Source organism: Ranitomeya imitator, chromosome 2 (assembly GCF_032444005.1).
Source record: "Ranitomeya imitator isolate aRanImi1 chromosome 2, aRanImi1.pri, whole genome shotgun sequence".
In the NCBI taxonomy this organism is placed as follows: Eukaryota; Metazoa; Chordata; class Amphibia; order Anura; family Dendrobatidae; genus Ranitomeya; species Ranitomeya imitator.
In genome coordinates this window covers 48939894-48957133 of record NC_091283.1, presented here as the reverse complement: position 1 = coordinate 48957133, position 17240 = coordinate 48939894, and the positions used below count along the sequence as shown (strand labels likewise).

Genomic DNA, 17240 nt, shown 5'->3' with positions numbered 1-17240 from the left:
GGTGTATATAAACGTGTTGAGATTTTAAATCTCCCTTTTTTGGGGGGAGACTGAACGAAAAATCAGGCCCTGTGCAAAAAACAACACAATGTAAGTGGCTGAAAGTTGCTGGCTGATATACCACAAACTAACAGGACTGCAGTATATCCACTTTGTAATAATTTGAATCTCACTTTTTTTGGGGGGAGACTAAACCAAACCTCAGGCCCTGTGCATAAAACAACACAATGTAAGTGGCAGAAAGTGGCTGGAAGATATATGAAAAAATACAAGGGCTGTAGTACAATTTCAATCTCCCTACAATGATCTCAGGACAAGTGTGGCAGCAATAAAAAGATCTGCTGCACACAAAAGTGTGAACAAATAAACAAGATAACTGTGCAGAAAGGAGCAACAGGATTTTTGCTTTTAAAAAAGCAGTTGCTTTGCACAGCGGCGTGCAAACAGCAATGCAGCTGTCAGGGAGCCTTATAAGGCAGCCTAATAAGCTACAGACCTGATGCACAAAAATATAGCCTCCACTGTCCCTGCAAAAAAATGGTGGTGTTGGACAGTGGAAATCGCTACAGCACAAGCAGTTTTGGGGCTTAATCTTCCCTCCCTAACTTTATCCATTCTTCTGATGAAGCTGCGGCAACCTCTCCCTATGCTACGATCGGCAGAAGTAAGATGGCGGTCGGCGTGCACGCCCCTTTATAGCCCCGGTGATGCCGCAGAAAGCAAGCCAATCACTGTCATGCCCTTTTTTAAGATGGTGGGGACCGAGACCTATGTCATCACGCTGCCCACACTCTGCGTCCACCTTCATTGGCGCGAAGATCGCCGACCTCATGGCCGATCCCACACTAGGATCGGGTCGGGTTTCATGAAACCCGACTTTGCCGAAAGTCGGCGAGTTTTGAATTTTTTCGATCAGTTTCGCTCAACCCTGCTGAGCTGTGGGCATTTTGGTTGACAGCTTGGCTGTCCAGTCTGAGACTTGGAGCTGCTGGCTGTCTCTAGGTGTTCATTGTCCTAGGTGATTGTCCGGCTACTTAGCTTTGCTGTTAGTACCAGACTTCTGCCAAACGTAGCTTTATCTAAGTGTGGTTGGTTTTCTCTGTGCCTAATATTTTGCTAAATGATCTTTTGTTGCCTAACCTTGGACATTGCTATGACCATTCATCTGTTTAACCCTTGTGTTCTGTTCTCCTATCTTCTTGGTATTTTGACCTTGGTCCGCTACCTGACTATGCCTTTATGTCTTCCTTCTGTTTATGACGTTTCCTCTTGGCTTTTGACCTCAGACTCCGTGACCATCCCAACTCATGTCTTGTCTGTGTGAAATGATTCAGCATCATATTTATGTTCTTTTATTAAGCAAATTAAATACAGATAACATTTACATTTTCAATATGAAACTCCTAAGCTCCAATGCAAAATCTTTAGCAAGATCCCCAAATTACCATGTACCCTGATGGGCAGTGCTAAAGTGCTACCACTACTCGTGCCATGATGCTATGAGAGGACTTTATCAAATTACATAAAAATACATTAAAATTATTACCTTGTATTTCTGGATATTTCATGAGTATAAGAAAACCGTATCTCAGAGTCAAACTTGTGGTTTCTGTTCCAGCAATGAATAAGTCTATTATTGTTGCCTGTAAATTCTCCTCACAAAATTCTGTATCTTGATTCTTTTTTTCCTACAAAAAATAAGTAAAACTCACGATTATTTTAAATATGAAAATTTGTCAAAAGCCTTTAAGCTCTTTAAAGATGAAACAAGAGTCAGAACAAATGCAATGAAATGGAATGATGGATTTCAGAATTTTGCAGAAAGGTTTGATTCATGGTGAATATATTTTCTGTGAATCATGACACTAAAAAGCCTCTAATTGCCCAGAAAACATGTATAAAACTGTGACATCTGATAGGACTGTATTGAACTGTATTTTGAGGTTTATAAAGTCTTAGTAATGTCAAGTGACCTCAACCTTTCTCTCTAGGAAAAAACAGATGGTAGCCTGTAGTAACTAACTGCTGTATTTGAGTGATGTGTACTGGTTTAATATTGGACTATTACAACAACAAAGTATACTAAACATTTTTTTTTTTTAAATTCGCATTTTAAAGATATTTTTCTTGAGGCTATGTGCACACGTTGCTGATTATGCTTAGGAATTTCTGGTGCGGATTCTGCATGTCGTGGCAGAAAACGCAGCTGCGGATTTGTCTCATTTTTTGTTTTACTCCGGTGGATTTCTACAATGGAATGGGTACAAAAACGCTGCAGATCCGCAAAAAAGGAGTGACATGCTACTTCTTTTAATCCGCAGCGTTTCCGCACAGAATTTTCAGCACCATCCGAACAGCATTTTTTTTTCTCATTGATTTACAGTTAGGTCCATATATATTTGGACATAGACATCATTTTTCTAATTTTGGTTATAGACATTACCACAATGAATTTTAAACAAAACAATTCAGATGCAGTTGAAGTTCAGACTTTCAGCTTTCATTTGAGGGTATCCACATTAAAACTGGGACGAAGGGTTTGGGAGTTTCAGTTCCTTAACATGTGCCACCCTGTTTTTAAAGGGATCAAAAGTAATTGGACAATTGACTCCAAGGCTATTTCATGGACAGGTGTGTGCAATCCCTTTGTTATGTCCTTCTCAATTAAGCAGATAAAAGGCCTGCAGTTGATTTGAGGTGTGGTGCTTGCATTTGGAAGGTTTTGCTGTAAAGTAAACATGAGGTCAAAGGAGCTCTCCATGCAGGTGAAACAAGCCATCCTTAAGCTGCGAAAACAGAAAAAACCCATCCGAGAATTTGCTACAATATTAGGAGTGGCAAAATCTACAGTTTGGTACATCCTGAGAAGGAAAGAAAGCACTGGTGAACTCATCAATGCAAAAAGACCTGGGCGTCCACGGAAGACAAGAGTAGTGGATGATCGCAGAATAATCTCCATGGTGAAGAGAAACCCCTTCACAACAGCCAACCAAGTGACCAACACTCTCCAGGAGGTCGGCGTATCAATATCCAAATCTACCATAAAGAGAAGACTGCATGAAAGTAAATACAGAGGGTTCACTGCACGGTGCAAGCCACTCATAAGCAACAAGAATAAAAATGCTAGACTGGACTTTGCTAAAAAACATCTAATAAAGCCAGCACAGTTCTGGAAGAACATTCTTTGGACAGATGAAACCAAGATCAACCTCTACCAGAATGATGGAAAGAGAAAAGTATGGTGAAGGTGTGGTCCAGCTCATGATCCAAAGCATACCACATCATCTGTAAAACATGGCGGAGGCTTGGATGGAGGCTTGTGATGGCTTGGACATGCATGGCTGCCAGTGGCACTGGGTCACTAGTGTTTATTGATGATGTGACACAGGACAGAAGCAGCCAAATGAATTCTGAAGTCTTCAGAGCCGCCATACTGTGTGCTCAGATCCAGCCAAATGCAGCCAAACTGATTGGTCGTTGTTTCATACTACAGATGGACAATGACCCAAAACATAAAGCCAAAGCAACCCAGGAAATTATTAAAGCAAAGAAGTGTAATATTCTTGAATGGCCAAGTCAGTCACCTGATCTCAACCCAATTGAGCAGCATTTCACTTGTTAAAGACTAAACTTCAGACAGGAAGGCCCACAAACAACAGCAACTGAAAACCACAGCAGTGAAGGCCTGGCAGAGCATCAAAAAGGAGGAAACACAGCGTCTGGTGATGTCCATGAGTTCAAGACTTCAGACAGTCATTGCCAACAAAGGGTTTTCAACCAAGTACTAGAAATGAACATTTTATTTAAAATTATTGAATCTGTCCAATTACTTTTGGTCCCTTTAAAAACAGGGTGGCACATGTTAAGGAGCTGAAACTCCTAAACCCTTCATCCATTTTTAATGTGGATACCCTAAAATAAAAGCTGAAAGTCTGAACTTTAACTGCATCTGAAGTGTTTTGTTTAAAATTTATTGTGGTAATGTCCAGGGCCAGCTCCAGGTTTTTGAGGGCCCCGGGCGAAAGAATCTCAGTGGGCCCCCCCTTTAACACATACCCCGATTCATGATCGCATATAAACACAGCCATGTAGTATATAACACTGCCCACGTAGTATATAGCAGCCCACGTAGCATATAGCAGCCCATGTAGTATATAGCACAGCCCACGTAGCATATAGCAGCGCAGCCCACGTAGTATATAGCAGCGCAGCCCATGTAGTATATAGCAGCCCACGTAGTATATAGCAGCGCAGCCCATGTAGTATATAGCAGTGCAGCCCACGTAGTATATAGCAGCGCAGCCCACGTAGTATATAGCAGCGCAGCCCACGTAGTATATAGCAGCGCAGCTCACGTAGTATATAGCAGTGCAGCCCACGTAGTATATAGCAGCGCAGCCCACGTAGTATATAGCAGCGCAGCCCACGTAGTATATAGCAGTGCCACTCACTCAGGCACTGGTAGGACTAGGAGCTCCTCCTGAATCTGCCTCATAACTTCAGCAGCACGGCAGCCAGCCAGGGGCGGAGATCAGAGCAGAGAACTTGCTCTCTCCGCCCACAAACAATGTCACACTGGCTGCCTTCTCTTAACCCCTATGTGTGCCTGCCTGGCTGCACTGACTGACTGAGAAGATGCTTGTGTCAGAGCTGGCACATAGGGGTTAAGAGAACGCAGCCAGCAGTGACTTTGTGGGCGGAGAGAGCATGTTATCTCCTGCTCTACTCTCCCAGCTGTATCTATGACAGCGTGAGTGGGCCCCCCTCTCTCTCTAGGGCCCCGGCATTTGCCCGGTGTGCCGGGTGCTGACGCCGGCCCTGGTAATGTCTATAACCAAAATTAGAAAAATATTGTCTCTGTCCAAATATATATGGACCTAACTGTACATTGCACTGCAAATCAATTGCAGATCTGCAGCGTTTCTGCACCGCAAAAAACACTGTGGATGTAAAAAATGTGGCTTGCCCATCTTATGTTGCAAGAATCATACTTTCTATGACTCACAAGCTATGGATGCAGTATTTTCTATTAATATAAAAATAACACTGTGGGGTTTGATTAAGGTTCTGTTACTACAGATTATCACATATCAATCAATTCGCAGTCACACTGAATACAGGTCCATCACTTCACTGTATATCACTACCACTCCCATCACACTTTCACACTTTTAATATACCGTACATACTTTATAAGCCGAGTTTTTCAGCACTTTTTTTTTGTGCAGCAAGCGCCCCTTTCGGCTTATACACAAGTCACATTACAGAAAGCCGGTGGGGGAGAGGGGGGGCGGCAGAGCAGCGGGTTCCAGGAGCCGGCGCACACATCATACTCACCTACCTGCTCGCCCTCGGTGCTGGCTCTGCATCTTGTTTCAGCCGCCGGTCCCTGTCTGCAGCTCTTCCAACGCTCAGCGGTCATGTGATACCGCTCACTAAGGTGATGAATATGGACGTGTCTCCACTCCCATATGCATGGAGCGCATATTCATCACCTTAATGAGCAGTACCACGTGACTGCTGAGCACAGGAAGAACTGCAGGCAGGCATCTGCGGCCAGAGCGAGCAGTGCCAGCACCCGGGGCACGCTGGTAGGTGAGTATGATGTTTTTTTTTTTTAATAGGAAACATGCAAACAGGGACAGGGAATAAGGAGGCATGCATACAGGAACAGAACTGGGAGGCATGCTTACAGAGACAGAACGAGGGGAGGCATTCATACCAGGATAGGGAAAGGGGAGGCATTCATACAGAGATGGAACGTGGGTGGCATCCTTACAGGGACTGAATAGGGGAGGCATGCATACAGGGACTGAATGGGAGAGGTATGCATACAGGGACTGAATGGGGGAGGCATGCATACAGGGGCTCTGAATGGGGGAGGCATGCGTACAGGGACTGTACGGGAGAGGCATGTATACAAGGACTGAACGGGGGAGGAATGCATACAGGGAAGGAATGGGGTAGGCATGCAGACAGGGGCAGGGATGGGGAGGCATTTATACCAGGACAGGACAGGGAAAGGCATGTAGACAGGGATGGGGAAGCATTCATACCAGGACAGGGAAGGGGGAGCCATACATAGCAGGACAGGGATGAGGGGACAATGCATACCCGGCTTATACTCGAGTCAATACGCTTAACCAGTTTTCCATGGCAAATGTAGGCTTATACTCGGGTCAGCTCATCCCTACGTGGAAAAAGCAGTGCTGTCTGACGTCCTGTCCCTACAGAGTACAGGCCGCATATTGTGCTTTCTGGCCTCCCCCCATGTTCTATACTAGCTGTGATAACCTTCCTCATTGGCTGAATTAAGTAATGTGACAGCTGAAAGACATTAACGGGAAGCCTGTGCAGCTGCACCTGACATTATCCCACTTTGAAAGCCTTCAGAAGTGTGCTAAATGGCGACTTTGCATGTTTGGATTTGAACTTGTGAGTTTCTGCATAATTCAGGAAATTTGACTCAAGGTCAATTTTCTGAAGATCAATCCATTCACATTTATTTCAATGCTGTTTTTCAAAGCTAGTTGAATTTTAATTTCCTTCAAATGTCAAATTATCTAACATTATCAAGAAACGCACCTCTTCCATCTTCACGAGAAAGCAATCTATGAAGTCGCGAGGGCAGTTTTCATCCAGGGTGGCTCGATGTGTCTCTGTCATCTCCTTAATAAATTTTTTCCAATTATTCAAAATTTTAATGATCCTCCGATGAGGACCAGGAATATAGGACATTATTCTTGGGAACATGATGAGGAGCTTAGAGAAGAAGTGATAGAAAAACATGATTTTACTATTATTTTGTTACGTCAGTGTCATATTTAAATTCTATGCACTTCTTTTTGAAAAGAAGTTGCTGATGATTCAGTGAATCTACACTTAAAAATTATACATGTCTCCATGATTTCAGACTTCAAATGGCCCATGGCCCCAATTCAACAAAACTTTCATGACAGAATTCTGGCTTAAAAATCTTCAAAAAGACACAATTTTTGAACAAAGACCATTTTGCCCAGTTCTGACAACCTCAGCAAACCTGGGAGTGGGGTGTGACGAGCAAGACAACCCTGTCTAGTCCATTTTATGATGAATGGTAGCGTTACTTATGCAACAAATCTTAGTACGGCCTCTAACTGGAATAAGCTTTGTGGCAAGGTGGACACGGAGGTGCATGCCACCTTGTGCCTCACTTGATTCATTAAGAGGTGTGCCTATCTTAAGCATTCAAGTACCTTGGACTCCACCTTCTCTCTTCATCAAGGGCAATGTAAAAAATAAATGCCAGTCTTGTTGAATTTGTAGATTGTGAGCCCTCGCGGGCAGGGTCCTCTCTCCTCCTGTACCAGTTGTGACTTGTATTGTTCAAGGTATTGTTCAAGATTATTGTACCTGTTTTTATTATGTTTACCCCTCCTCACATGTAAAGCGCCATGGAATAAATGGCGCTATAATAATAAATAATAATAATAATAATAATCAGGCTCCATGTTAACTGTTATTTTCCCCATATTTTTTGTCAATATATGCCTCCTGAGCGTCGTTATTTGCTGTACAGGAGTCTGCGCTCTTGTGTTATCCCTTGGCCATACACTGTTAGCGCTGCCCGTCTTCTGACCTCATTTCATGTCGGCCGGTGCCGTTAGCGATGCCCATGAATCCCAGACCCGCAGTGTCTATTCATAAATTCACACTGCGGGGCTGGGCTTCATGGCCTTGGTAAATATGTTCGCCTCTCACTCATGTCCTTACACCTGCTTCAGACTGGGCGGCGTCAGCTGATCCCTTATCGCATGCCACGGCCATGAAGCCGCACAGTCTGAAGAAGGCGGAAGGAGATGAGTGAAGACAGGCAAAGATATGCACTGCTCATGCCCATCAATCACACCCTCGCAGTCAAAATAAATAAGACAACGAGGGGCGTTGGGTCGGGCAGGGCGGATGCACAGGCGCAGCCAGCCAACCAATGATGTCAGAAGACGGGCATCGCTACCAAGGGGGTTGCTGCGTGTCATTAAAAAGGAAAGTCACACCTCAGGGACGGCTTAATGGTCTCAGGGGACACATTTTTTACGTGTTGAGTTCGACGTGTGCAAGGAGAATAAGTGAGCCACCTTGTACAAATGCAGCATTACTGCTGTACAAGGTGGCCGTTATACATACAAATGCCTGGGGGGGGCAGGTTCCCTTTAATTTCAGTTCAGGTGTCTGCATGGCGTTTGCAGGACACGATGCCGGCTACACAGCAGGGGAACAGCTGGCATTGCTGAACCCCACTGACACATTGGCGGGTGTTTTTCTCTGTGCAGCTATCACTTCCGGGCACCAACTGGCGGTGTTAGAGCCCAGGGTCTGCAGAGGAGCAGAGTGTAGGCCGAAGCCTGCACTGGAGCAAGTTGAAAGGGAACCTTTAACCCCCCTCAGGCGTTTGTTGCTGAAATAGCCATCTTGTACAGCACTAATGCTGCAAAAGGAAAAGGTGGCTCTTTTAATTATGCTCCTTGCAAACGCTGAACTAGACACTCATGTAATGTGTCCCCTCACACCGTAAAACCGTCCCAGAGGTGGGACTTTCCTTTGTAATGTGATGCAGCACAGCCGTCATTCCTACCCCCTTGGTGCCGTGCAACGCCTCCTCAGCGTTGTTTGAATGTGTCCCGGAGCCTGCACTGTAATGTTATCCCTTGGCCATGCACACTTAGCGCTGCCTGTCTTCTGACATCATTTGGTGTCGGGGTGGCTGCGCCGGTGCGTCCACGCTGCCCGAGATCCCACCTCGCAGTGTCATCTAATGTAATCCCACTGCAGGCCTGGGATCCATGTGCATGCGCAGTGCATATCCTCGCCTCTCACTCCCCTCCTTCCGGCTTCTTCAGACTGTGCGGCATCACGGCCTTGGCATGCTATTAGGGATCAGCTTACGGCGCACAGTCTGAAGAGGCTGGAAGGAGGGGAGTGAGAGGCGAGGATATGCACTGCGCATGGCCATGGATCCCAGGCCTGCAGTGGGATTACATTAGATGACACTGCGAGGTGGGATCTCGGGCAGCGTCAATACAGGAGGAGCAGATTGGAGGTATTGCCGCGCACACAGCTGGGGAACAGCTGACGTTACTGAACCCCAATAACAGAGGAGCGACTGTTGACTGTGCGGACAGCACTTCCAGGCACCAACTAGCGGTGTTAGAGCCCAGGGACAGCACGAGTAGTAGAGGAACAGAGTGTAGGCCGAAGCCTGATTGGAGCAAGTTGAAAGGGAACCTATAACCCCCCCAAGGCGTTTATAGCTGAAAGAGCCATCTTGTGCAGCACTAAGGATGCAAAAGGAAAAGCTTGCTCTTTTAATTATGCTCCTTGCAAACACAGAACTAAACACTTATAAAATGTGTCCCCTGATACCGTGAAACCGTCCCGGAGGTGGGAATTTCCTTCGTAATGGGACGCAGCACAGCCGTCATTCCTACCCCCTTGGTGCCATGCGCCACCTCCTCAGCATTGTTTGAAGCTGTCACGGAGCCTGCGCTGTAAAGTTATCCCTTGGCCATGCACACATAGCGCTGCCCGTCTTCTGACATCATTTAGGTGTCAGGCTGGCAGTGCCTGTGTGTCGACGCTGCCCGAGATCCCACCTCGCAGTGTCGTCTAATGTAATCCCACTGCGGGCATGGGATCCATGGGCATGCGCAGTGCAGCGCAGCACAGCCATCATTCCTACCCCCTTGGTGCCGTGACGCGGCACAGCCGTCATTCATACCCCCTTGGTGTCGTGCGCCGCCTCCTCAGCGTTGTTTTAAACTGTCACAGAGCCTGTCCTGTTCTGTTATCCCTTGGCCATGCACACTTAGCGCTGCCCGTCTTCTGACATCATTTAGGTGTCAGGCTGGCAGTGCCTGTGTGTCTACGCTGCCCGAGATCCCACCTTGCAGTATGAATGACGGCTGTGCTGCGTCACATTACGAAGGAAAGTCCCACCTCCGGGACGGTTTCACGGTATCAGGGGACACATTTTATAAGTGTTAAGTTCTGCGTGTGCAAGGAGCTAAACTAAAAGAGCTACCTTTTCCTTGTGCAGCATTACTGCTGCACAAGGTGGCTCTTTCAGTAACAAACGCCTGGGAGGGACAGGTTCCCTTGTTCAGTTTTTGTGTCAGCATGGTGGTCGCAGGACACATTGCCGGCTACACAGTTGGGGATCAGCTGACGTTACTGAAACCCAATAACACTGGGTCATATGTTTTGATTGTGCAGCCTGCACTTCTGAGCCTCAACTGGCGGTGTTGGAGCCCAGGAATTACAGTTCAGGTGGTAGAAAGATGAACACATCAGGAGACCTGGATGACACCCAATTATTTAATCAGGCAGAGGAGTGGCAAATTCCTGCGAGATCTAGGCCTGGTTCATTTTCAGAAAAGTAAGCCGGTCAACGTTATTGGAGGATAGTCGCATGTGACGGTCTGTTAGTACACCACCTGTGGCACTAAAGACGCGTTCCGATAAAACACTAGCCGCAGGGCAAGCCAGCACCTCCAATACATACTGGCTTAGATCTGGCCATGTATCCAGCTTAGAGACTCAAAACTTGAAAGGGGAAGAGCCGTCTGGGAGTACAGTAAGAGGGCAAGACATGTAGTCTGTCACCATCTGACGGAACTGTTGCCTCCTGCTGACTGGAGCCGCCGGTGATGGTGTAGACATTTGGGGCGGGCACACAAAACTGTGCCACAGTTGGGCCATACTGGTCTTGCCTTGGGCAGAGGCACTGCTTCTGCTCCCTCTTTGTGCAGAGCCTCCTCCACTGCCTCGACACACTGAGCTGCTTTGTAAAGCACTAGCAGCACTCACTAGCTAGCAGCACCAGCAGGAATTCACCAGTGTGTCTTGGTACTCCCGCATTTTACGCTCCCGGGTCAACGGTGTGATGAGGTTTTGTACGTTGTCCCGGTAGCGAAGATCGAGGAGGGTGTACACCCAATAATCAGGCATGTTGAGAATGTGGTCGATGCGGCGGTCGTTTCTCAGGCACTGCAGCATGAAATCAACCATGTGCTGCAGACTGCCAACTGGCCAAGAAATGCTGTCCCCTGCTTGAGACGTGATCTCTGCCCGCTCTTCATCACCCCATGTCACGATATGGTAGGAAATATCATATAAGTAGTTTCTCTTGTTAGCAGGCTGTGGGCTAAAAAGCCCCCCCTTCCCTTTCACTCAGCCAAGAGCTGCCTTGCCAATGTACATGGGGGAAGAGCGTTTATTGCCTAAAGGAATTTTTACGACCAGGTTAGAATCTTCCTCCAGCAAGAACTGGATTCTAAGTCTCTAGAATACATGGAAGTTCTTTGTTTTGTTTTTGTAAGATATTACGCAAACCGTTTACGTTAAGAACACAAAAATATATATTCTTAATCTCCCTCGGTGGATCTACCCATCCCTCGAAACACGGGCTTCTAACTCCATCTGGTAAATAAGTAGGAATTTCTCTGTAAATATGTATCACAGACAGGACATATTTGTTCTCATTAGAATGCCCACGTTAATCCGAGATGAATGCTGGGTTTGTTATGACTATGACATGTTTTGTAGCGGAGTTATAGAAATTAGATATGGGTTAGGGTAAAATTAGTTAACTGAAGAGGTGGGAGGGACAAAGTGATCCAACCCCTTTCTGGGATGTTACAGGCTTAGCTATAACTGTCTGCCCAGATCCCCAGCACGGTCTTCTTGTCTTTTTTCCTGGAGAGCCCTGAGCACGTCCCATGAACTGGGACGTATGGAAACTTCACTAGCCTGGTTGTCTGCAATGCTTTGAACATGTGAGTGTTATCTTTTCTCCTGTAATCCCTTTATGTTATAATTACCTTGTACATATTTGCAATTGTCTCATTTGTAACATCATTTGTAAAATATTTTGAGAAAACACTGCCTGAAACTTTTGATGGGGTATATTATTTAATACTAGTTCGTTCTCCTGTTATAAGCCATACCCTAAGTCTCCTGAAGGGAATTACGCTACTGTTGTGTTGGGTTAGCTTCGGACCCGTTTAATCGAAGCTGGTGGCAGCGATACCGTGTGCAGACTTTTGGGTGATGTTGCAGCGACTGCGGCGTTGATAATTATTGTTCCTGCCTGAGTGGGAGTAGTTTATCGCGTTGCTGCAGAGTGCCCAATAGCCAGAACATAGCAGGCAGCCTGTCTGGCGACTAATTACCCAGGGTGCAGTACCTAACCTGACCTAAGAGTAAGGGGGGCGCCAGAGAGCTGCAAGTGTTAAGTGGAACTGTGAGCGGGATATACATATATCCCTGCAGTTTGTGGTATATTGCAGAGCAGTGGGATACCTAGAATAAGCCCCTGCTGTAAACTAAGAGGTCAATAGCCTTGTGTGTGTTTTTTCATCACATTGTGAAGTGGAGGGATAATTAAGATAAGCCCCCCTGCACATGTGATAGCCGTCTGTTGGCCTAAAGTCACCCCAACCTGTGACGTAGGGGTAACGGTCACGGTGTGAATCGTGACACCCCACCCTCGCTGTACACACTGACTACTGGACAATTGTGTAACTCCCTCCTCTGGACGGATGTCTTCCTCCTCCATTGACTCCTCCTCATCCTCCTCACAAAGTGTCCCCTGCCTACGCCTTTGTGATGAACCACGTGGCGCTGACTGTCCAGAAGCTGATGGAAATGGTGAATCCTCATCCTCCACCTCTTCCACAACATCATCCCTTAGCGCTTGCAGTGTTTGTTGAAGCAGGCAGATAAGGGGGACAGTCATGCTGACTAGTGCATCATCTGCACTCGCCATCCACGTGGAATAATCGAAGGGACGCAAAACCTGGCAGACGTCCTTCATAGTGGCCCACTCTGTGGTTGTGAAGTCTGAACAGCGCGGAGTGCGACTTCTTTGCGCCTGATGCAGCTGGTACTCCATTACTGCTTGCTGCTGCTCACACAACTGCTCCAACATATGTAATGTGGAATTCCACCTGGTAGGTAGGTCACATATGATGCGATGTTCCGGAAGGCGGAATCGGCACTGCAGAGCTGCAATGCGCGATCTTGCCGTGCTGGAATGCCGCAAGTGAGCACACTCTAGGCGGACCTTGTGCAGCAGTGCATCAAGATCCGGATAGTCCCTCAGAAAACTCTGCACACCCAAATTGAGCACATGTGCCAGACATGGGATGTGAGTGAGGTTGCCAAGGGCCAAAGCTGCCACCAGATTTCGGCCATTGTCACACATTACCATGCCTGGCTGGAGATTCGCTGGCACAAACCACACATCGCTCTCCTGCTTGATGGCATTCCAGAGCTCCTGCGCTGTGTGGCTTTGATTCCCCAAAGAAACTTATTTCAAGACGGCCTGTTGAAGTTTGGCCACGGCTGTGCTCATGTCGGTCGTAACAGGTAAACGTTCACGGGTCCATGTGGAGGTGGACTGTGACGGCTCCTGCAGCGATGATTCTGAGGAACTTGTGTATGAGGGGGAGTCAATGCGTACAAACTGGATTCCTGCAATTCTTGGAGTGGGCAACTCGCACGATCTGTACCCGGCTCCACAACATTAACCCAATGGGCAGTGAGGGAAAGGTATCGCCCCTGTCCATGTTGACTGGTCCACGCATCGGTGGTGAGGTGGACCTTGCTACTGATGGCGTTCAGTAGCGTGTGTTTTATGTGTCCCTCCACATGCTTGTGCAGGGCAGGGACGGCTTGCCTGCTGAAATAAAAGCGGCTGGGCACATTGTACTGTGAGAGTGCCAATGCCATCAAGTCACGGAAGCTGTCAGTCTCCACCAGCCTGAATGAGAGCATTTCCAGTGACAGAAGTTTGGCAATGCCTGCATTCAGAGCCTGTGCTCGGGGGTGGTTTGCCGAGAATGGCCGCCTTTCTCCCATGCCTGTACTACCGATGGCTGTAGACTGGGCTGGGAGTGTGAGGATGACTGGGAACGTGGTGCTGTGGGTGGAATTACAGTGGGTCTCTGGACAACAGTGCCAGAGGTTCTTCCATGGCGATCCTGGGAGGAAGCAGAACCAGCTGTGTGTGAGCTGGAGGAAGAGGCAACACGAGCTGAAGAGGTGGTAGCTGCCACTGTTGGTTGGCCTAGGTCTTCAGTGTGTTTTTGTAACTCCACCGCGTGCCTGTTCCGCACATGTTTCCACATATTTGTGGTATTGAGGTTGCTGACACTTTTCCCTCTTTTGACTTTCTGATTACACAGCTTCCATTTGACAAAGCAAATGTCATCTGCAACTGTGTCAAAAAAGGACCAGGCACTACAAGTCTTGGGAGCGCCCTTTTTGACTTCTGGAAGAGACAAGCTCCTAACGGGTGCCAAAGTGGAGGCTACAGGCTCCGCAGTCTTCCCCCTCCCTCTTTGGCCCGTTCGGGGAATCTCTTCCTCAGAGCTGCTCCCACCACCTTCCTGTACCTCACGCCACGATGGGTCAAGGACCTCATCATCTACACTACCCTCTGCCACCAACTGCTCCTCCTGGGTAGTTTCGGCAGCACAGTATGCACCAGAAAGCGGCACCTGAGTCTCATCATCAGATGCGTACTGCGCTGTGGTGACCGGAGGCACTAGCCCACCCGCCTCTTCAGAGTCAGAGAGACAAAGCTGTTTGTTATGGCTGGCAATCAGGCAACACAGCGTGCAGTAATCAGCGCACATACAGAGATCTGGCAATAACCCAAAACAATAGGACGAGCTCTGAGACGTGGAATCTCTGTAGACTGCAGTACCTGAACTATCCTCACACAACTGTAAGCAGCAGTGGATTGCGCCTATAACTACCTATGCAACTCGGCACTGCCTGAGGAGCTGACTAGCCTGAAGATAGAAATACAAGCCTGACTTACCTCAGAGAAATACCCCAAAGGAATAGGCAGCCCCCACATATAATGACTGTTAGCAAGATGAAAAGACAAACGTAGGAATGAAATAGATTCAGCAAAGTGAGGCCCGATATTCTAGACAGAGCGAGGATAGCAAAGAGAACTATGCAGTCTACAAAAAACCCTAAAACGAAAACCACGCAAAGGGGCAAAAAGACCCACCGTGCCGAACTAACAGCACGGCGGTGCACCCCTCTGCTTCTCAGAGCTTCCAGCAAAAGACAATAGCAAGCTGGACAGAAAAAACAGAAAACAAACTAGAAGCACTTATCTAGCAGAGCAGCAGGCCCAAGGAAAGATGCAGTAGCTCAGATCCAACACTGGAACATTGACAAGGAGCAAGGAAGACAGACTCAGGTGGAGCTAAATAGCAAGGCAGCCAACGAGCTCACCAAAACACCTGAGGGAGGAAGCCCAGAGACTGCAATACCACTTGTGACCACAGAAGTGAACTCAGCCACAGAATTCACAACAGCTGTTAGGCATCACTGCACACTGCCTATTCTTCCATTTCTCCAATGCTGCTTGGCTGGCTCCCTGTTTCCAAGCCAAGAGATTCAGAGAACAGAAGTAGAGACGGCTCCTGTCCTGGGCTCTCTGACTGCCTGGGAAATTTGGCAGGTGGTGAAGAGACAGATGGCTGCTCTCCAGTGATCTGTGCCTGAGAGGATGTGGCACTAATTGAAGTCGATGCGTTAGCTGCCATCCATCCGACAACGGCTTCAATTTGATCTTCACGCAGCAGCGATGTACGGCGCTCTCCTACAAAGCTGCACATGAAGGACTGTTCCCTGCTGAAACTGGGTGATGATGAGTCACCGGTGCCCGCAGCAGGCACAGAATCACCACATCCTTTCCCTGCTCCGCGCCCACACCCACGTGCCTTACTGCCTGCCCTCTTCATCTTGGTTGACTGATAAAGATAAGCAGAAAAGTACTAAGGCCTTAGTGTTTTTATTCCTGAACAGCTCCTCCTAACAGGTATAAGAAACACTAATTTTCTAAAGTGTGGACTAGACTTTATTATGAGTTATTGTGGCCTACACAACTGTTAAGTGGTGTGTTTGGTGAACCTTACTTTTTTTTTTTTTTGGGCAGATCGGACTACAGAGCGAGTTTCACTCAGACGGAGACCGTGCAGACAGCCGTAAACGGCATTGCAAGGCCCAAAAAACCTCCTCTATGTTATCCTATGTAGTGTTTTTCCACAATTTTGCTGGACACGGGTGGAAAGCCACTAATAGGAAATTTTTGAAAAATGTGCACCAGGATGCACTATTAGCAAAAAAGGACAATGTATTTTACGGTATGAGGCAGTAACGCACCCTGAGCTTAATACAACCGGCTGTGGCTGCACACAGACTACAGGGCGAGCTGCACTCACACGGAGACCGTGCAGACAGACGTAAACGGCGCTGCAAGGCCCAAAAACCCTCCTCTATGCTATACTATGTAGTGTTTTTCCACAATTTAGCTGGATACGGGTGGAAAGCCACTAATAGCAAATTTTTGAAAAAATGTGCAGCAGGCTGCACTATTAGCAAAAAAGGACAATGTATTTTAGGGTATGAGGCAGTGACGCACCCTGAGCTGAATACAACCGGCTGTGGCTGCACACAGACTTCAGGGCGAGCTGCACTCACACGGAGACCGTGCAGACAGCCGTAAACGGCGCTGCAAGGCCCAAAAAAAACCTCCTCTATGTTATCCTATGTAGAGTTTTTCTACAATTTAGCTGGAGACGGGTGGAAAGCCACTAATAGGAAATTTTTGAAAAAATGTGCAGCAGGCTGCACTATTAGCAAAAAAGGACAATGGATAGAACAGTATGAGGCAGTGTGAACCACCCTGAGCTGAATACAACCGGCTATGACTGCACACAGACTACAGAGTGGGCTGCACTCACACACACAGAGACCTTGCTGAACGCTGTTAAAACAGTGCTGCAAGGCAAAAGCAAGGTGAACACACAGCGGTTGCTAAATTAGCCTGGGAAAAGCGAAATGAAGCAATTCGCTATCTCAACTGGCCCTCAGTCAGAACACAGCGTCCTGTCCCTAACTGAATTCACAGCAGAGTGAGCGCAAAATGGCGGCAGCGTTTTTTATACTGCATCATGACATAATTTCCGCAGCCAATCACAGCCTTGCCAGTAGTTACATACCCACCATGCTGAACAGGATGTGCCCACACTTGAAATCATTCCTCATTGGCTGAAATCGTGCAGTTTGAATTCTGGGAACTTCCGATTCCGGTATCCGATATGCGGTAAATATCGGAACTCGGTATATGAATTCCGATACCGCAAATATCGGCCGATACCCAATACTTGCGGTATCAG

The 17240-nt window shown here is 47.4% G+C and overlaps 1 protein-coding gene across 1 annotated transcript in view; it reads right to left on the bottom strand.

Annotated features, from left to right (window-relative positions):
* Nucleotides 1-17240, bottom strand: part of LOC138661768 (cytochrome P450 2C20-like) — a 103383-nt gene that overhangs the window by 31063 nt on the left and 55080 nt on the right. The window contains exons 5-6 of the mRNA XM_069746672.1: nt 6586-6762; nt 1547-1688 (exon numbers count right to left, since the gene is read on the bottom strand). Coding sequence (XP_069602773.1) covers nt 1547-1688; nt 6586-6762 — 319 coding nt within the window. The remainder of the gene's footprint in view (nt 1-1546; nt 1689-6585; nt 6763-17240) is intronic.